At 37.7% G+C, this 20,680-nt stretch overlaps 1 protein-coding gene across 4 annotated transcripts in view; it reads left to right on the forward strand.

The window, feature by feature from the left end:
* The first annotated feature begins 687 nt into the window (after window positions 1-687).
* LOC126337030 (uncharacterized) overlaps window positions 688-20,680 on the forward strand; it is a 55,437-nt gene continuing 35,444 nt past the window's right edge. The window contains exons 1-4 of one of the 4 annotated variants that reach the window (XM_050001315.1): window positions 688-1,074; window positions 1,169-1,267; window positions 1,535-1,665; window positions 1,869-1,951. In XM_050001315.1, coding sequence (XP_049857272.1) covers window positions 1,228-1,267; window positions 1,535-1,665; window positions 1,869-1,951 — 254 coding nt within the window. In that variant the 5' untranslated portion in view covers window positions 688-1,074; window positions 1,169-1,227. Of the gene's footprint in view, window positions 1,268-1,534; window positions 1,666-1,868; window positions 1,952-20,680 lie in introns of all 4 variants that reach the window. The other 3 variants (XM_050001318.1, XM_050001314.1, XM_050001317.1) reach the window with 3 other exon arrangements.

The raw sequence follows: 20,680 nt of genomic DNA on the forward strand, positions 1-20,680 counted from the left end.
TAATTCTTAAGGGACTGGCACTAACAAGAATTTTGGGTTAGTATAATGCACCCATAATACTGATCTTTCTTATATACTTCTTTATGAAAATCGTTGCCGCGTCTTATTGAACACTCACTGTAACCAGTGTTTAAAGAAAAAACCTGGGGGATGAGATTTCAAAAAGTGGAGTCTTCCACAGATAGAAATAGATTGAGAAGTCATAATTTTAATTTCATTGGAAATGTTCCAACAGGGCATCCTACATGCAGCCCATTTTACGTTTTGCTCGAGTTTGAATAATAAATGAACGATTTGCCAGACTTGAATTATCCCAAAAGAAGACACCCTGTCATGATGGACTATGCATAAATGTATACGAGGCAGTGGTTTTTAAGCATGCTGGATACACATCAGCATTTCCCTAATTTTTTTATTGAGCATGTCAACATGTTAATCGTTGCTTCATATGCTCATCCAAACAGATTTTTAAACATTTTTCTTATTATTTGTAGTATCTTCTGCTTGAGTAGCTTCACAATTATATTATATTTAGATTGTATTATATGTGTCCGAAATTCGCCCATAATGTTCTTTCCTCATTTACAAATAAGCAGTTATCTGTGAACCTTTCACCTGCTTCTTCTGTTGTTATATCGACTTTTGTGCAAGCAAGTCTCCTTCTGAGCTGTAGTGAAGAGTTATATCACATTCAAGTCATTTTATCGTCAGCAAACAGTACGGTATCAGCTTGTATTAAATAACTTTGTAATTCATTTATGCTATCTATGTTAGCAGACGACGACACAGACCCAGTGTCAATCCCAGCGTCGTAGCTCTTTTCTGTCTAATATGTCAGACTTTGCTTTTGTCTTGAGAAACCTTGGCCTTCAACCAACCTGTTTCGTTCTGTTCACACCTTGCGTAAATTTGAAAAGCACAGTGGGATTTTTAACATTCTGTTCCGTTGAGTCAAATGAAGATCGACCTTATTGCGTCATACCACTATTCAAAGTGAGAAACTGATACATTGTTACTATTGACTTTCAGATGTCAGGAATATCTTCGTGATTCGCTTTGGACGCCAGGTGTCTGGTACTGTTGTGTATTGTGTTGGAGATCATGAGACGTAATTACCTTGTGAAATTGTTGTGTGCTGTCTAACTTATATGCGTGGTGTAATGTTTAGGTCGATCGTCAGAAAATATTCGCGAAAGAAATTGTCTGAATAATATTACGAAATCAACAATGGCTGCAATTCTTTCACCATACAGCACAACAGGATTTTGTAAGTGTTGTTATTTGATGACGAATTATTGTCTGACTTATTTTGGCAATGCCTTTTTGGTAGAATGTTGAGTGATGCATGACAATATAATAGTGTCACTCTTGAACACTGTATTAGAGAATAGCTGTGCCGTTCTGTCATATCTACAGAACTTACGCAATGTTAGTTGACATCTGTGATTTGAATGCAACAGGAATTAGGTTAACTGCCCTGCGTCTGGATTTGTTAGTTTTTGAATATCACTCGCAAGCAATGTGTTTGTTTCAGACAAGGCGCCAGTATGCAAAGGTTTGATGGGCACCATGTTTCTGACGTGCACTGCAATGAATGTGCCCCTGTTGGCACATATGCGGAAGTATCTCGTATGCAAGTTGCCCGATATATTTGTAGAGGGTGAAGTAAGTGGATACGTAGTCTACATTTATGCAACATTCTTCTGCACGTATTATATTTTATATTACAGCATGAGAAGTGCGTTTGATGTCCATATTAAATTGCCCATTTTTTCTGTAACATAGAATGTTTTCTATTTTTGTACCGTTATTACCATATACAAAATTAGCCTAGTTGTTCTTCTGATATATTACTATTCTTCCTACAGGTATGGAGATTACTCACATCCCGTGTTACATTTCTGGAGACAAAGGATTTGGTCTGTGGTGCCCTTCTGATTTATTACTTCAGGTATATTGCTCATAATGTAATATGCATGCAGGTTGCCTCCATAATGTTGTAGAAAGCACAGTGGTAAACAAGCAGGGGCGTAAATTCATAATTTGTTCTGACCTTATGAGTTTGAGTTTTCTTATTGTTTGGCCAGCAAATTTTAAATCGCACAGTGCCGAAAGACCTTGAGAATTGGCACACAACTTTTACACAACAGCTTAAAAGATAACGTGTTTAATCAAAGTGGACGAGTGAGAGTAAAAGGCTGGAAACAGTTGCGGAACATTCAGGAAACTCGTACAAGATCGTGTACAAGCATGAATATTTTGATGCGTAATATGTACATTTATCAGGCATAAAATAAGGAAGCTGTAAGTGGGACCTCCTGTGCAGCTTCTGCCCTTATTCCCTTGATGTGCACTTTCTGTACTGTTTTGACATCTGTACTATTTTGACATCAGAAAGAAATTTCCACACAGAGATTTGTATTACAGAACATAATCTGCATAATTTTGCTACCAGCCACAAGTGTTCCCCCTGACTGACTGTCGTGACCAGCTGTTGACGTAGTTGAGCAAAAATATGGTGCACACACTACATTTTCTTGTTTTGTTGCTATGGTGACTGTCCTGAAACAATTTACTGATAGTCACTTTTTCTGATCCAGGCACAAACAAGGTGGGGTATATACACATTTCAGGGAAGTTGTGAGAGGAAGAAAAGGAAGGTGCTATAAAAGGGTAACATGTCATCCATTCAGTTAAGATATTCTAATAGTAAGGGGCCAATCCATACCAAGTGGTCCCGCACTGGTTGCTTGACCATCTCTGAAAAATTTTATATTTGCTGGGTGAATTCCCCAATGTTTAGTAGTCATAACATATATTGGTTATTATTTTATTTTGAAAGAGTGGCCAAATTTGTTTCAGGCCGCATGCGTTTTTTCATATTTGCAAGCATCTACATTTTTACAACTATTCAGTATTCATTGTCCTAAAACTTTCATATAAAATGCATTTGGTTCAACACACTCTGGGCTACAAATTAACATCATTATCACTTAGCTGAATGTATTCTTAAATAAAATTTTAATAGTTCAAAGTAATCAGCCACAAAAAAAAAAAAAAAAAAAAAAAAAAAAACGATTTTTGAAGAGTAGTTTTCCAAAGAAAGATTAATTTCACAGATTTAATATTTTTTCTGCTATTAAACTGTATAGTACAGTTACTTTTTATAGAGTATCAATGGTGAGCAGCTTACACTTTAAAAAATACACTAGTTTAAAAAATGGATTTTTTGGAAATACGGAAGCGTCCGAACCTGCAAATATGGTGGAAACGACCATAAACCACGATTCCAATACGGCGCATAAAAAGTCAATACGTACACATTATGAGGATGAAAATACATCGAAAAACACACACACACGTCCCACAAAAAGCCTAATGACACTAATGGGACAAGCACGGGAAATACGGGGGTTTTGGGTGAGGACAAACTAAATATAAACAAATTTAGACACCCACACCCATACAAAACCGCGCAAAACAACAAAAAAAATCGACATCACAAAACTCCCCATCATCTGGAATGGGACACTTCCCTTGACGTATATAGCTCAACACTAGCTCCTGATCCCATAAATTGAGACCTAACACTTCCTTGACCTATATAGCTCAAATACATCTCCCGATACCAGTACCAACATTCACAGCCACACATTGGGATCAAACACTTCCCTTGACCTGTTACCCTTACGACATCTCCACATATAGCGGTCCCCGGTCCGAGACGCCGGAACTTTAAGTAAGCCTTATTTCTTCAAGACATACGGAACACTTCACGACTTCATCCAAAAATCCGAATTGTTGAAGAAATTTTGTTAGAGACAATGCACTGTCCCCCCATCACAAGCCGACAACCGAAAACTGTTGACCCTGTCAATCATATCCATACCTACCAAAGTCATGTTGTTGTTGTCTTTAGTCCTGAGACTCCCAGTACCTACGGCAGCCTACATCCTTCTGAATCTGTTTAGTGTATTCATCTCTAGGTCTCCCTTTACGATTTTTACCCTCCACGCTGCCCTCTAATACTAAATTGGTGATCCCTTAATGCCTCAGAACATGTCCTACCAACCGATCCCTTCTTCTGGTCAAGTAGTGCCACAAACTTCTCTTCTCCCCAATCCTATTCAACACTTCCTCATCAGTTATGTGATCTACCCATCTAATCTTCAGAATTCTTCTGTAGCACCACATTTCGAAAGCTATTCTCTTCTTGTCCAAACTATTTATAGTCCATATTTGACTTCCATACATTGCTACACTCCATAGAAATACTTTCAGGAATGACTTCCTGACACTTAAATCTGTACTCGATGTTAACAAATTTCTCTTCTTCAGAAACGCTTCCCATGCCATTGCCAGTCTACATTTTATATCCTCTCTACTACGACCATCATCAGTTATTTTGCTCCATAAATAGCAAAACCCCTTTACTACTTTAAGTGTCTCGTTTCCTAATCTAATTCCCTCAGCATCACCCAATTTAATTCGACTATTCCATTATCCTTGTTTTGCTTTTGTTGATGTTCATCTTATACCCTCCTTTCAAGACACTGTCCATTCCGTTCAACTGCTCTTCCAAATCCATTGCTGTTTCTGACAGAATTACAATGTCATCGGCAAACCTTGGAGTTATTTTTTCTTCTCCATGGATTTTAATACCTACTCCAAATTTTTCTTTCGTTTTCTTTACTGCTTGCTCAATATACAGATTGAATAACATCGGGGAGAGGCTACAACCCTGCCTCACTCCCTTCCCAACCACTGCTTCTCTTTCATGCCCCTTGATTCTTATAACTGCCCTCTGGTTTCTGTACAAATTGTAAATAGCCTTTTGCTCCCTGCATATTACCCCTGTCACCTTCAGTCAACATTGTCAAAAACTTTCTCTAAGTCTACAAATGCTAGAAATGCAGGTTTGCCTCTCCTTAATCTCTTTTCTAAGATAAGTCATAGGGTCAGTATTGCCTCATGTGTTCCAACATTTCTACGGAATCCAAACTGATCTTCCCCGAGGTCGGCTTCTACCAGTTTTTCCATTTGTCTGTAAAAAATTCGTGTTAGTATTTTGCAGCTGTGACTTATTAAATTGATAGTTCGGTAATTTTCACATCTGTCAATGCCTGCTTCCTTTGTGATTGGAATTATTATATTCTTCTTGAAGTCTGAGGGTATTTTGCTTGTCTCATACATCTTGCTCACCAGATGGTAGAGTTTTGTCAGGACTGGCTCTCCCATGGCTGTCAGTAGTTCTAATGGAATGTTGTCTACTCCCGGGGCCTTGTTTCGACTTAGGTCTTACAGTGCTCTGTCAAACTCTTCAAGCAGTATCACATCTCCCATTTCGTCTACATCTTCTTCCATATCCATAATATTGCCCTGAAGTACATTGCCCTTGTATAGATACTCCATATACTCCTTCCACCTTTCTGCTTTCCCTTCTTTGCTAAGAAGTGGGTTTCCATCTGAGCTCTTGCTATTCATAAAAGTGGTTCTGCTTTCTCCAAAGGTCTCTTTAATTTTCCTCTAGGCAGTATCTATCTTGCCCCTAGTGAGTTAAGCCTCTACATCCTTAAATTTGTCCTCTAGCCATGCCTGCTTAGCCATTTTGCACTTTCTGTCCATCCCATTTTTGAGAAGTTTGTATTCCTTTTTGCCTGCTTCATTTACTGCATTTTTGTATTTTCTTCTTTCATCGATTTAAATCAATATTTCTTCTGTCACCCAAGGATTTCTACTAGCCCTAGCCCTCGTCTTTTTACCTACTTGATCCTCTGTTGCCTTCACTACTTCATCCCTCAAAGCTACCCATTCTTCTTCTACTATATTTCCTTCCCCCATTCTTGTCCATTGTTACCTTATGCTCTCCCTGAAACTCTGTACAACCTCTGGTTTAGTCAGTTTATCCAGGTTCCATCTCCTTAAATTCCCACCTTTTTGCAGTTACTTCAGTTTTAATCTACAGTTCATAACCAACTGATTGTGGTCAGTGTCCACATCTGCCCCTCAAATGTCTTACAGTTTTTAACCTGGTTTCTAACTCTGTCAGTATCTCCAGGCTTCTTCCATGTATACAATCTTCTTTTATGATTCTTGGACCAAGTGTTAGCTATGATTAAGTTATGCTCTGTGCAAAATTCTACTAGGCGGCTTCCTCTTTCATTTCTTAGCCCCAATCCATATTCACCTACTATGTTTCCTTCTCTCCCTTGTCCTACTGACGAATTCCAGTCACCCATGACTATTAAATTTTCGTCTCCCTTCACTACCTGAATAATTTCTTTTATCTCATCATACATTTCATCAATTTCTTCATCATCTGCAGAGCTAGTTGGCATATAAACTTGTACTACTGTCGTAGGCATGGGCTTTGTGTCTATCTTGGCCACAATAATGCGTTCACTATGCTGTTTGTAGTAGCTTACCCGCATTCCTATTTTCTTATTCATTATTAAACCTACTCCTGCATTACCCCTATTTGATTTTGTGTTTATAACCCTGTATTCACCTGACCAAAAGTATTGTTTCTCTTGCCAGTGAACTTCACTAATTTCCACTATATCTAACTTTAACGTATCCATTTCCCTTTATAAATTTTCTAACCTACCTGCCTGATTAAGGGATCTGACATTCCACGCTCCGATCTGTAGAACACCAGTTTTCTTCCTCCTGATAACGACGTCCTCCTGAATAGTCCCCACCCGGAGATCCGAATGGGGGACTATTTTACCTCCAGAATATTTTACCCAAGAGGACGCCATCATCATTTAACCACACAGTAAAGCTGCATGCCCTCGGGAAACATTACGGCTGTAGTTTCCCCTTGCTTTCAGCCGTTCGCAGTACCAGCACAGCAAGGCCGTTTTGGTTAGTGTTACAAGGCCAGATCAGTCCATTTTCCAGACTGTTTCCCCTGCAACTACTGAAAAGGATGCTTCCCCTTTTCAGGAACCACACGTTTGTCTGGCCTCTTAACAGATATCTCTCCGTTGTGGTTGCACCTACGGTACAGCTATCTGTATCGTTGAGGCACGCAAGCCTCCCCACCAACGGCAAGGTTTGTGGTTCATGGGGGGGGACCAACGACATAAAAAAAGCAATTTACCAAAATTCCTGCATGATGCTACACTCGCAAACTCAAAACCAAAAACATCACCTAACACACTACCAGAGAGCACAACCGATCACATCAAAACGACATGTACAAACACGCCACTTTCACAAACTAAATTCCGCGCCGTCACACACGACGACCACATTACGTCACGGTTCAAAGCCGATGGGTGGGATCGGACGCTTCGGTCAACCCGAATTTTTAATTTTTCCATTTTGTGGCTTGCAATATCTTTGTTGGAGGACCAAATAAAAATAGGAAAATTTCTCAGTTAATAGACCTTTATGATATTAAACTTCAATATAAATTTCAACTTTGATATTCAATTTGAAGTTATGAAAATAAGATTACAAATACATGTCAAAAATACGTTTTTTACCATCTGCGATATCTGATAGGCTAAACAAATAAAGTATCTACCAATTGCATAATGTAACACACCACATTACACTAGCTAATGAGCATTTGTCGAAACAATGCTGTGGTAATTTTCAGCAGGTTAACAATTGCATCTGCTAGCGTATACAAGTCTGATAGTTGTCTTCCCCTTACACCAACAATTGTCTACTCACACTTATTTAGCTAGAAGTTCTAGAAGTGTGCAGTTCTGATTGGTGTTATTGTTAATGAAGCATGTCATAAAAGTGTGTATGGAGTGTATCCTAAAGACATTACTTTAATTGAAGATTACAGTGAAAAAAAAGTGGTGTTTTACTTAATTCGGCCCAGAGGTCAAATCAGCGTGCAAGTACCATGAAATGAAAATTTTAATCACCTTTTTGGTCATTTTTATATGGGTTCTTTTGGGAAACATAAGAAACCTACAGCAAAAGATCTGTGAGAAATACCTGTAGCATTTGATCATTATTCTAAAGATAAAAGCCCTTTTGTCAGTCTCATACCAGGAAAATCATTGTGTCCACCATGTTATTGTAAGATATTTGTAATTCACAAGAGAAACGATAGTGAAATCTGATACAGAATTTTGTGACTTGTCAGAAACCATTAAAAAAAAAGTAGATACAGCTTGTGAAATCCTGGGTATATTGCCTGCTAGTAAAATTAGAACACTAAGTCAAGATAAGAGACAAAGTGCCTTGAATACAACAATTGAGAAAGTGGCAGCTACAGTCAAAAAGAATTTGGAAATTTCATTTCAAAATACAACATAGAAAAATTAACCGCAGTACTTCAAACAAAGTGGATAAAATTAAGATTAGCAGTTTACTGCCAAATTCTTGGAGTTGATCAAAAGTTAGCAATGAATTTAATGTGTCAGAGTGTCTTGTTAAGTTAACAAGGCAATTAGTAAAAGAACACAGAATTGTACCAGCATTTCTAAAGTTATTATGTATTATGACAATGACAATAACAGCTGTTTGATGTCTGGTAAAAAAGACTGTGTTTCTGTGAAAGAAAATGGTTCTAAAATTAAAAGACAAAAATGATTAGTATTGTGTAATTTAATTGCACTATTCATTGAATTTAAAAAAGAAAATCCTGACATTAAAATTGGAACATCAAAGTTTTTCGAGTTGAGACCAGGATGGTGTATTGTTGCAGGGGCATTTGGCACCCATAATGTTTGTTTGTTTGTATCATTAGAACGTAAAGTTGATGATAGATGGGGCCAATCTTAAAGTTGACTATAAAGACCGTTTGGAAGTTGCGGTACGTAATATTGGCAGTTACAATTCTGTGATCAAGGGAAAATGTGAATATTACCCAGGCAAACAAGCCTTCCTTGACTTGATTGATCTGAAGATGGCGATTTGATGCCTGACAATATAAAATAAAAACAATGGGTGACAAGACAGAACTGAAATGGGGACAGTCATAAAAGCATGAAGAGTTTTTTGAAGTCCTGGTGGTTAACCTTGAAAATCTGAAAATGCATCATTTTGTTGCAAAAGCTCAAAGTAAATTTTTGAAAGACAAAGCAGACCTTGGTAGCTGATGAATGCTTAGTTCCTGCTGACTTTTTGGAAAATTATTCCTTTGTTGTTTAAGATGAAGTACAAAGGCACCTCTGGGTAAACAAACAGGCCACAGTTAATCCATTTGTAGTCTATTGTGAAGATGAAGATAAACTAATGAGCCACAGCTTGTGCATCATAAAGTGACGACCTTGAACACAAGACTACAGCAGGGCATATTTTTCAACTAAAATTAACAAACTACATTAAACAGCACCACCCTTCCATAAAAAAACCAATAAGTAAGTCTGCAGTGGACCGATGACAATCATAACATATCAAGAAATGTTTGAATTGGGTAAAAACCATATCAAAGGAATTACATTTTTGTACGATGTGAGGAAATACAAGAAGTCTGACAGTGTCTTGAAGGAAAGGTACAACACTTGTCAGAAGATTAAAGGCACTTGATCTTTTCATTGTTTTGTATCCCATTCACACAACTTACTGAAGTGTAAGATCACATCAACTTGGCCTGATAGTGAACTTCATCAGTGTGGAAAACTTGTACAACTGGTTCTTCAAAATTAAGACATAGTGGCATGTGTTTACGATGAACAGTGTGGATTGGCGAAGTTGATAATATTGACTGTCAAAACCAAGATGTACATGTTGTATTTTATCGCCCTCCAGGACCAAGGACATCTTTTTTTTTAAAAAAAAATTGAGTAGGATAAAGTTTGGATTCCACTTAAAAATGTTCTAAGGAAGCTGTCTCCCATGGAATTTACAACTTATGATCGAACACCCAAACTGAGTGAACAAATTTCTCAAATGTTCAATGAGCGATGTACTAAAAACCAATAACAAGAGAACAATGTAATGTAATTAGTAGGCGTATTTTCTATAAAAAAGTAAGTTATCATGGATATGATTAAATTATATACTGTAACTAATATATTTTATTCCATAAGCCTAGAAATCACAGATGTTAAAAAAACGTATTTTTGACTTGTGTTTGTAATTTTTCCATAACTTCCAATTGAATCTCAAAGTTGAAATTTATACTGAAGTTTGATATCATAAAGGTCTATTGACTGAGAAATATTCATACTTTTCTCTGGTCACCCAATAAAGATATTGCAGGCCATGAAATGGAAAATTAAAAAACATCCATTTTTTAAAATAGTGTAATTTTTAAAGTGTAAGCTGCTCACCATTGATACTCTATAAAAAGTAACTATATTATACAGTGTAATAGCAGAAAAAATATTAAATCTGAGAAATTAATCTTTCTTTGGAAAACTGCTGTTCAAAAATTGAGTTTTTTAATTTGTGGCTATTAACTTTGAACTATGAAAACTATGTTAAAGAACACATTCAGCTAAGTGACAATGTTAATTTGTAGCCCAGAGTGTATTGAACTAAATGCATTTCATCTGAAAGGCATATGACAATCCACTACTGAATAATTGTGAAAAATGTAGATGCTTGCAAATACAAAAAAATGCATGAGGCCTGGAACACACATGACCACCATTTCAAAATAATAAACAATGAATTTTTTAAAATATTTTTGAGACTACTAAACACTGGATAATTCACACAGCAAATATATTTTTTTCTGAGATGGTCAGGCAGTCAATTATTTTTCTTGGACCACTTGATATGGATTGATCCTTGAGTCATGGGATAGTGGCACAGAGATTCTAAAGAAACTGAACTGGCAGACTTTTGAAAGTGGGCATAAACTCTCCTGAGAAAGTCTACTAACGCAGTTTCAAGAACTGGCTTTAAACAATGACTCTAAAAATATGCAATGTCCTACTTATCGCTAACATAGGGATCGTGAGGACACAGCTAGAATAATTACAACACTCGCAGAGGCATTCAGCCGTTCATTCTTCCCACACTCCCTATGTGAATAGAACAGGAAGAAGCCACAATAACTGATACAATGAGATGTATCTTCTGCAGTGCAGTTCAAGCTGGTTTTTAGAGTATCAGGGTGTATACGACCCGGGAGATCCGGGAATTTTTTCATCCAGGAGAAAACCGGGAAAAACCCGGGAATTTTTTAGAATTCCAGGATTTTTTCATTGTTTTTGTTTCCAGTTAAATTTTTGTAATTTTGATTGGTGAGAACCGATACTCTAACAAAGGATATTACTGTATCCCGCTATTGCAGAATAATATTGCAGCAATAAAACATGAAGAAGAGAAAAACAAAACAAAAAACTTTAAATTGTAAAGGAAATGTGCCATATACAGCAACAAAACACAGTGCTCATTCACGCGTCTGTCAACAGCAAAATACGTCAAAGGCTTTAGGAAGACTATACAATGCTTCCGAACAACAAATTGCCTCCGATGAGTGTGACGTCACAACTGTTTACATTAGATTTGTTTTAGCAGTTACAAGCGGGATCATGCACATGCGCATTTGAGTAGTACCTTCTCCCGCTTCTGGCTACAGAAATGGGCTGTTGGTTGTGTAAGCAGTCGCAGCAAGCAGCTAGATGCTACTGGGAAAAATTATACTGGAGTGCCCACTCTGTCAGATTCATGCATGCGCAGCAGGCCCAAATCTAGAAAGGGGGGGGGGGGTAGTTAAATTCATATTCTTTAGGGGTAAAAACCTTGTTTCACAAAACGACTAGCATCCAGCACACGTTAGTTTATTGATTATTCATATGACTTTGAAACGCATCCCTGTCGGTTTTTGAACACATTCTAAGTTGATTTCTGAATGAATCATAAGTTGATTTGTGAATGCATGCATAGTGTACACGATGTCTCTGTCAGGGGAATCCTCGTCGAATGTAGAAACAAACTTTCCTACAAACAAAAGGGGCTATACGAGCTGAGCGGAGTTAAGGCCGAATGGATGAAGGCCAACTGCTGTCTGATTGGGTTTGCGAATGATGAGCGATATCCGTAGATTCAGACTGCAGGAGTGGAAATAAACAAACAACAGGTAAGAAAGATGACGTACTACCTTCTCGGTGTATCAAAGAAAATGAAATTTTGACAGAAAATTTTTGGCCAGATCACTATACTAGTAACAGCCAGTTATACAGTCCCCGGCTAGTAGCTGCTTTAAGTTGTATTCTGGAAGAAGCACGGAAAATGTGTTGTAGGAACATCTAACAAAGCCTAACTGTAGAATAATTGCGGGATAACTTAACCGGTGATTCCCGCAGAGTTACTGAAGTTAACCTGCGAATTAGCTTTGACACTGGCAGGAATAATTATAGAATTAGAGATAACAAGACTGTTTGTTAGAACGAGGAATGAGAGGAAACGGGGACATCACACAAATTATGAAACAATATGATGATTCCAAGTTTTTATAAAAATTTAATACTATCACTTTTGGAGCTCATGCTTGAGAAACTGGAGCGTATGAATGAAGTGTGAAACTGCTTCCTAGCGTAAAGATTTTTGCTTGTAGTAGGCCTAATAGGCATTTTATATTGGTACTTCATGAATTATATTCCGTCGTGTTATAAAAAATGGCCATTTGTGCGAAAACAGTCTAGTTTATTTGGTGTGTGTTGCAAAATTGCTGCAATATTAGAAGAGCCTATTCTGTTTTATCTGGCAGACTGTGACAAAATAGACGTAATGTAGCAAGATTAGAGAGAGAGAAATTCTAGGAGCTAAAGTTTGAAGAAATGTGTATTGTCTTGCTTATCTCATGTCTTTACTGGGTTTATGTATCCTATATTTAATTTTATGTCAAACAAAGCAGCAAGTTGTTAGCTGATAGGGAACAAAGAGCGCAAATTTTCTGAAGATCTTTTTTTAAAAGAGGGGGGACAGGATGTCAAACCGGCCGACTGTAAGCAGGAGAGGCACCACAAGACATTTTAATTTCCACTAGAGATTGGCAAAACTGTTCTTTTCAGAGATCGGATCAGAACTGTTCACTCCCTGAAATGAACTAGCTCTTTTTCATGACTCACCACTCATTCACAGTAGAAAATATATGGAAGGCACATTGCCCTTTAAACTTGGTTTATTCCAGTACTATACCTGTATTTTGATCTTATTTGGTCCTATTTTGAAGTAACACAGATAATGAGTAAGAATTTTGTGTTGTTTATTGAAATTTCCACGATATGACAAAGTTTTTGATTATTGACTTATTTTGCACTATCGTGGTTTTTTGGGTGATCGGAAAATGTTGTAACTTGAGATTTACATTAAAAATATATTTGGCTATAATGTATTAAAATTTCATTAACCTTGTACAAATACATCGCAAGCCATATATTTTTAAAGTGAAAGTTTCCTTCTGGAGACACCTAAAATCGCAAAATACGCACCACAATAAGAAAAAAAATTACATAAATTTGACTAAGACTAAAGTGCTGCATATAGCCTTACGCAGAATAAAACAAGGAAAATATTGGTGTATCACATTTTGCGATACATTTATCGGTTTGCTCGTAATTAAAGCGTAAATTCGAGTGTCCATAATAAAAATCCTATAGTAAAAGGAGTTGTCAGGAACCTAATCTGATCAGTTTAAACAAATAAAATAAAAACAAATGATGTATACATAACATAATAATGTAATATACATAGCGGTATTACTACGAAGAACAATATCCAGTAGAGACGAACTCCGATCCAGAGGCGCTGAGTCAAGCAGGTCGAGCCGCGAGCTCTACGTGAGACCAGAGTGACACCTGAGTTGCTTTGCTCAATGCTCTGGCTAGAGTCGAGTACGGTGGGGTGAGCGTTGAGCGGGCGAGTTCCGAGGGTGGGGGGAGCGGTGAACAGCCACCAGTCACCAGCTCCAAGACAAATCGTCCGTTCTCTTGCGAGCAGGTTGTTGCAAGTAGTTCTTATGTTCTCCGCTAGGAGGCTCTCTGACCTGTTGCTCGCATCAACTGCCCAGAGGGTAGGACATGTGACTGAAACGATCGCCGGCGGAGTGTGATGCTAAGTTAAAGTGCGCCAGACACTGCATGCAGCAGAGGAAGCACAGAGACGGCACAGCATATGTGAAACACAAAACCCAATGGGGCACTGCACAATGCATGCAGCCAAGGCAGAAGCAGGGCAGAGGCCGGCACTGGCTGTGTTGTGTGGCATGCAGTGTGCTCTGACCAGCAGAGGCCCTGCTGCTCTCTCTCTCTCTCTCTCTCTCTCTCTCTCTCTCTCTCTCTCTCTCTCTCTCTCTCTCTCTGCTGTGGAAAACGTTTGGAGCTACCGTTCTTTTTTCTGAATCACTGATTGTTAACTCCTTTGAAAGATTCAACTCTATGAATCAGTTCAGGAGCGGATCCCCCCTCTCTAATTTCCACTGTCCTGAATGTGGTTTGATGGCATCCATTACAAAAATACACATTTCAATTCCACAGAGGGAAATACAGTGACGTGCGATAAAAGAATGCCTTATGAAGAGGCGTGGCACTGCACTTTGGCACACTTAAGACAAAATAATATCTTAACATTTCCTCGAACACACGTGTTTTAGGTTTCAGACTTTTCAGAAACTTATGCGCTTCAAGATGAAAATATTTTTGAAAATTAGATTTTTTTTGTATTGACCCGGTTCGCAAATATCGTAGATCCGGGGCTGATGCGCAGAGCAGTCTGAGTTAAAGTGGGGAATGGGGAAGGGGGTAGCCACCACGTGACCCTTGTTTACATTTAGTGATTTTTTTCTGTTTCTTCTTCGTTTACAGCTCTCACGTCAAATGGAAACAAAACAGAATTCTGTGGCTGGGAGCTAGCAAGTGAATTAAAATACATTCAAATAATGAAGGAAGGTTAAAATGTGTTGTTAGTTGCAGATTTTTTTAAATTTCCACCTTTCTGACAGTCAAGCATTAATTGCCTTGCAGGACAATGAAGTTATTTTTGTCGGTTTGCTAAAGAAATTTTCTTTTATTAATCTTTTCCGCTGAGGCAGACGATATTTTTGAAACGAAGTGTTTAATTCCACACACTGTTCTTGAATTACAAGTGCATGTTTTCAAGTTCTAGTATGTATGACATTATGAAATAATAAAAAACCAAACATGAGATAACACAGTACTGGTACTCCAAGACAATTAACATCCCAAAAACCATATTGATATGCTTAATATCAGGTCGTGGCCTACTTCACTGGGAATCTGGACATACGAATGCGCACTTTAAATGTGCACATTTCAGTATGGGTCACGAATTTCTGATGCCCTAAGAGTATCCTCTGATGTCTTGCTTTTTCTATGACATAATGAAAGATCTTTTAATGTTTTACACTTATGAATATATGGGCTTCTTGCGACATCATAGCTGCGCAAGCACGGTGACGCCTGTCATCTGGCGGTCTCTTGCAACTGTGGAAACGAACCTATTTCTAACAGGTCACGGGAAAATATTCCGAATGGTGGTTTGAAAAGCATTACCCTCAAAGTAAATTTCCTTTTACGCAAGTTGAACTATGTGTGAGAATGTACGATGAATTTCTTAAATCACAGAACGTTTGACTCTCATTTAAAAATAAACTCTTTGATGACGAGCCATTTAGATCAATTTTGAGCCCTGACGATCAGACATTTATGTAGTTATTAAAAAATTCACTGGCACATTTGTGTGATGCATCTTAAATTGTAATGCGCTCATAAAAGACCAACGTTGTATGTGAAAGCTCAGCTTCTCTTGCAGCGTATTAATCTTACAGACCATTATTATATGTGAAAGCCTTGCATTTCGTGTAGCTACACTGTTTATATTAATTTAAACCATTAGCTTTTTCTGTCTCTGTGTTCGTGCTACTTACCAGTAATGTTGCTATTGGCTGGCTGACTACATCACGTGTCCTAAGCTCAGAATACACACTGTCAACGGCTGACGAGATCACGTGCAGTAAACTATCACTGGCTTACAAATGCGTATCACAGTATTGATTTCAATGCTTCGGAAAGTAACATGCGGTGTTTGGTGGAATTCGAATTTATACTTTACTAATACGAAAATATGCAGCGTACATGTTGCTGCACATCAGATTTTTCCAAAACATGTTTTTTTTCCCCCCTGTGTTACGTTTTCTTAAGCCCCGGGAAATTTTACGCCCATGTATAAAACCATAATCATTCAAAGGACTGATAAGATATACAGTTCTGAGAGAAAATATACTGTCAGTTAACAGGGAAAAAGTATGTTTTCCCCCGGGAGAAAGTGTATTTTTAACCGGGAAATCCGGGATAAATCTGGGAATTTTTTTTTCCTAGTCTATGTATACACCCTGAGTATAGATGTAGACATTGAAAATGATTTTTCATATCATTGTAATGTGAAACAATTATTCCCACTATAAATATTATAATTACTGGCCACACACATATTGTTTTAATACACTTTATTGTTTTACAGTAAATACTACTATGCATCAAAAAATCTATGGCTTGACTCACATGATGCTATGTCTATAGTACAATAAAAGAATATAGCAATTAATACATGTGCAGTAGAAAACATATTACTGCAATATTAATTACATAAATTATAAGTAGTGGTGTTACATATATGGGATTATTCAAACTTTTGTAGGGCTAGATACTTTCAAGAGATTGTGAAAATTGTTCCTATTGAGGTAAGGCATTATATGATCATATACATGGGTACAGCAACTCAAGGGGTGTGTGTGTGTGTGTGTGTGTGTGTGTGTGTGTGTGTGTGTGTGTGTGTGTGTGAGAGAGAGAGAGAGAGAGAGAGAGAGAGAGAGAGAATCTCCAGCAAAATGCCTGCTAGACCAATGGAGAAGGCAATTTGCGTGATGAGAGCTCTGCTAGAATGAGTCCACAACTGCAGTGTTTTGGAAATTAATGACCACATTTAACAAAGCTCCATTTATGATTACGTATAGATGTTTAAGAAAACAGGATGTCTTTGTAAAGGCAAAAGCAGTGGTTGGCCTTCTACGTCTGAGGATTTTTTTTGAGCTAGGGAGAGGAAAGAAATCCTTTTTATTGACATTTGAAATAGAGGCTCACATAAACAATGACAGTAATAACAGAAATGATACTTGACAGTACTGACAATGATAGTACACTATATGAAATGGTGGTAGGTATTGTGCTAAGTTAACATTGTTGTGAATTTTATGTGCGATAAACATATTCTTAATAGTGGACATAAATGTGTGTGTAATATAATTACGTAGCTCTGCCCAGATATTCAATGAAAACAAAGACAAACCATCATTTCACACACATGCAAATTAAGTGGACCTGAAGAAAGCACTGCTGTAAAAGAGAATAATGGTAGTAGTATCACAGATAGCCTTGTCAGTTGTCATGTTAAGGATGCTGACAACGTTATCAATGACCTTGCTACCATTGCTTTCTCATACAGCAACACTATGTTTGGTATTCATTTCATTTGTGTGTATGTAATGATGGACAATCATGTCACATGGGATTTGTTGTCAGTTGCCATTTTCCTAATTACACACCTGATACGGTGCATTGCACATACTGTTGATTCTTTGTTCTAGTCAAATATCTGGGCAAAATCACATAAATTACAGATAATATTACGTCAAGTATTAGTAACAGGCTTCTCTTCTTCCCTCTTCTCTTCTGGGTCCATGGGCTAATCTCAGGAACTACTATAGGGATTTTGATTCAGGTGTGACTAATAGATAGGTTGATTCATGAGGAAGGTTGCGTATACAATTTTATAAATATTTTGCGGAAATTGGCTGTATAGTGATGAATTAAAGGTTGCTGCTACTGTGAAAATGATGGCAATGCCATCTGACAATACAGCCGCTGCAACTACAGACAACAGCAAAGTTTGAGCAGCATCATTTAGGCCTGGTCTCGTAGAAAAGCACATGCCTGAAAACACAAAGGATGCAAGATAAAATCTCAGTTGGACCACAGATTTTTTGCTCCCATTTTAACCTAGTGTTCACACTCAATGATGTGGACATTCACCAGTTGCAGAACAGAGCTTGGAATCCATGTTAAACTTTAGGTGTTATTTACAAGAGTAAAATCAAAGTTGGGTTTGGTAGTCTAGAGTTAAAGTGTGTGCTTGGTAATGGAAACATCGTCGGATCGAATCCTGGCTGGACCAGAAACCTTTTTATTTTCTAATTGAGCTGTCACGTCTCAATGATACAGAGATGCACCACGAACAAAACGTGTTTTGGATTCCATATTAAACTGTAGGTTCTCTTTTTCCCAGTTGGATAACTAGCTAGGGAGACACAAACGGCCAAAATGATGTCCAGTTGAAGACTTGCACCAGGACATTGAGCCACATGAAAGAATCTACATATACATACAATCTCCTTCTATACATGCTATAAATTAAAGTCACCTGGCACCTTCTTCTACGTATATATGGGTTAATCCCAGGAATTTTTGTAAATATTTTGATCAGATTTTCACTAATAGATACATTGATTCACAAGGAATGTTAATTTATAAATCTTTGTTAGAACTTGGCTGAACTATGATGAATTAAAGTTCTCTGCCCTGTTTTTCTGCCTGTATGTGAAGGCTATTCTTGGGAACTGATGTATAGATTTTTGCACATGCAGCAGGCTGGTGCGACCACCGTACCGACAGTTGCGGTCAGGCAGTCCGTTTGTGCCTGTAGGTGCTGCAGTGTGCAACCAAGTGGCATGTTTTGCTTATGCTTAAATTATTTAATTTATATGAAAGTGATGATACAGTTAGCTAATGCTGCTGTCAATTTTTAAACATAACTCAACATACTGCCGCTTAAAGAAAATTACAGCTATACCAGACAAGTTATCCAACTGTAGACACATAGTGCTACGCTTACAAAGCTAGCTGGGCTGCAAGTTATACATAAATATCAGAAGAATGTGACTTATGAAAGTGCCTACAGCCGTGTCACGTTATGTATTACCATTGTCTTGGTAATGTTCGATATCCTTTCTGTTATTACTGCCCTTAATGGTTTTTCCATGTTCCTCTATTTAGGATGCCATATAAAGAAAAGGGCTGCTTTCCACTCCCAACTTCAAAATAAAATTCCCTTCTCATCTGCACGTGTAACAGCATTACTTGTAGTTCATATCATTAATATGAGTAATATGTTTTCTACTGCACATGACCATGCATGCATGCTAAGTTAACATTCTTGTTAATTTTATGTGCGGTAAATGAATTCTTAAGTGTGTGTGTGTGTGTGTGTGTGTGTGTGTGTGTGTGTGTGTGTGTGTGTGTGTGTGTGATATCCAGGTAAACATTTTTTGACCTATAACATTTACTGTAAAATAATAATGTTTTATAATTTAATATTTGTAGGCTTTAATTTGAATATTTTTTATGGGAATAATTATTTGCATTAAAATAACACAGGAAAAACATATTCAACATGTGCCATTCACTTCACCCATGTGGTGATGGAATATGTTTACCTTGTAAAGCGCCAACCGGTAAGAGCTGGTTTGGCCTCTGATGTTGTGTAAGACATCGACTTTTGACTAGGTACCATGTATCCCTTCCTCAATTATTATAAACGTAATGTGTTGTAAAACTGTGTGTCATACATTCTCATGTAGTTATTTGTACCACATATTTATTCTGCAATGCAGTTAAAGCAAATATATGGAGTATAATAAAAAGAATGTAGTTACAAAGATGAGGATATATTGAGCCAAAAACTAGGTTGCAGACCCAATGGGAGAAGTGATGCCTAAAATACCAATTACCTTATCTCTATTCAGACCAGACCTAGAACTGCTATTGATGATACTACTCATTTTCACACCAAGCCTTAACCCAGAGTGTGACCCCATAACAATTGTTCATCAGTAGCACAAAAAGTAATATACACAGAGGACCTTGAGTGTTATCTGATAGTAAAACAATTAATCACATAGATTACATTGCAACTGCCACAAAACTAAAGAACGGGGTGATTTGTGTAAAAAGACAGTGGCATGTGGGAGGGACCACTTTCTAGGAGAAAACACTAAAAGTACAACTCACAGCCAAAATGAGAAACAGTCTTAAGCAAGTAGAATGCTACCACATTGATACTCAAACAGCAAAAAAAGGGGGAGGGGGGAGAGCCTCCATCTCAGCAACTACATTAAAAATTTGCAGGAAAAGAACTCAAAAAAGAACCCTGAAGAAATGTGGAAAGAAGTCAAGAATGCTGTAAATTAGGTGGCAAATGCTGTTATCAAGAAACAGATCAGGGGCAAAAAGGTTTGGTTTAGGAACGAATGCATTACCTAGGCGGTAGTGGATTGCCAAGAGAAGAGGAGCCAAGGAGAGCCTGACTACAAGGCACAGATTTTGCATAAGACAAAGCACAGTTTGGATAAGTATGCAGGAACACCCAAACAATCCCGAGGAGAGCAAAGAGAATGTATGTCAAAGGAATGAGAAAGGAGGATCAACAATGTTTTTTGGGAAAACAGGCTCGATAGATGTACCATAGACTCAACTTCTTTAAGGAGGGACACCAGAGCTGGCAAAAGTCTGTCGAGGACACCATTGAGTTCAGTGTTGCTGACAGATAGGAATAATACATCAGTGTGTTCCTCAGCTTTTGTTTGAGTTATGAACTCCTGATATAGATTTAGAATTACAGTCTCTTGACACATAGATTTAGCTTAACCTCCTGCTGAAATTCAGGAGAAGATGGAATCCAG

This window comes from Schistocerca gregaria, chromosome 2 (assembly GCF_023897955.1).
Source record: "Schistocerca gregaria isolate iqSchGreg1 chromosome 2, iqSchGreg1.2, whole genome shotgun sequence".
In the NCBI taxonomy this organism is placed as follows: Eukaryota; Metazoa; Arthropoda; class Insecta; order Orthoptera; family Acrididae; genus Schistocerca; species Schistocerca gregaria.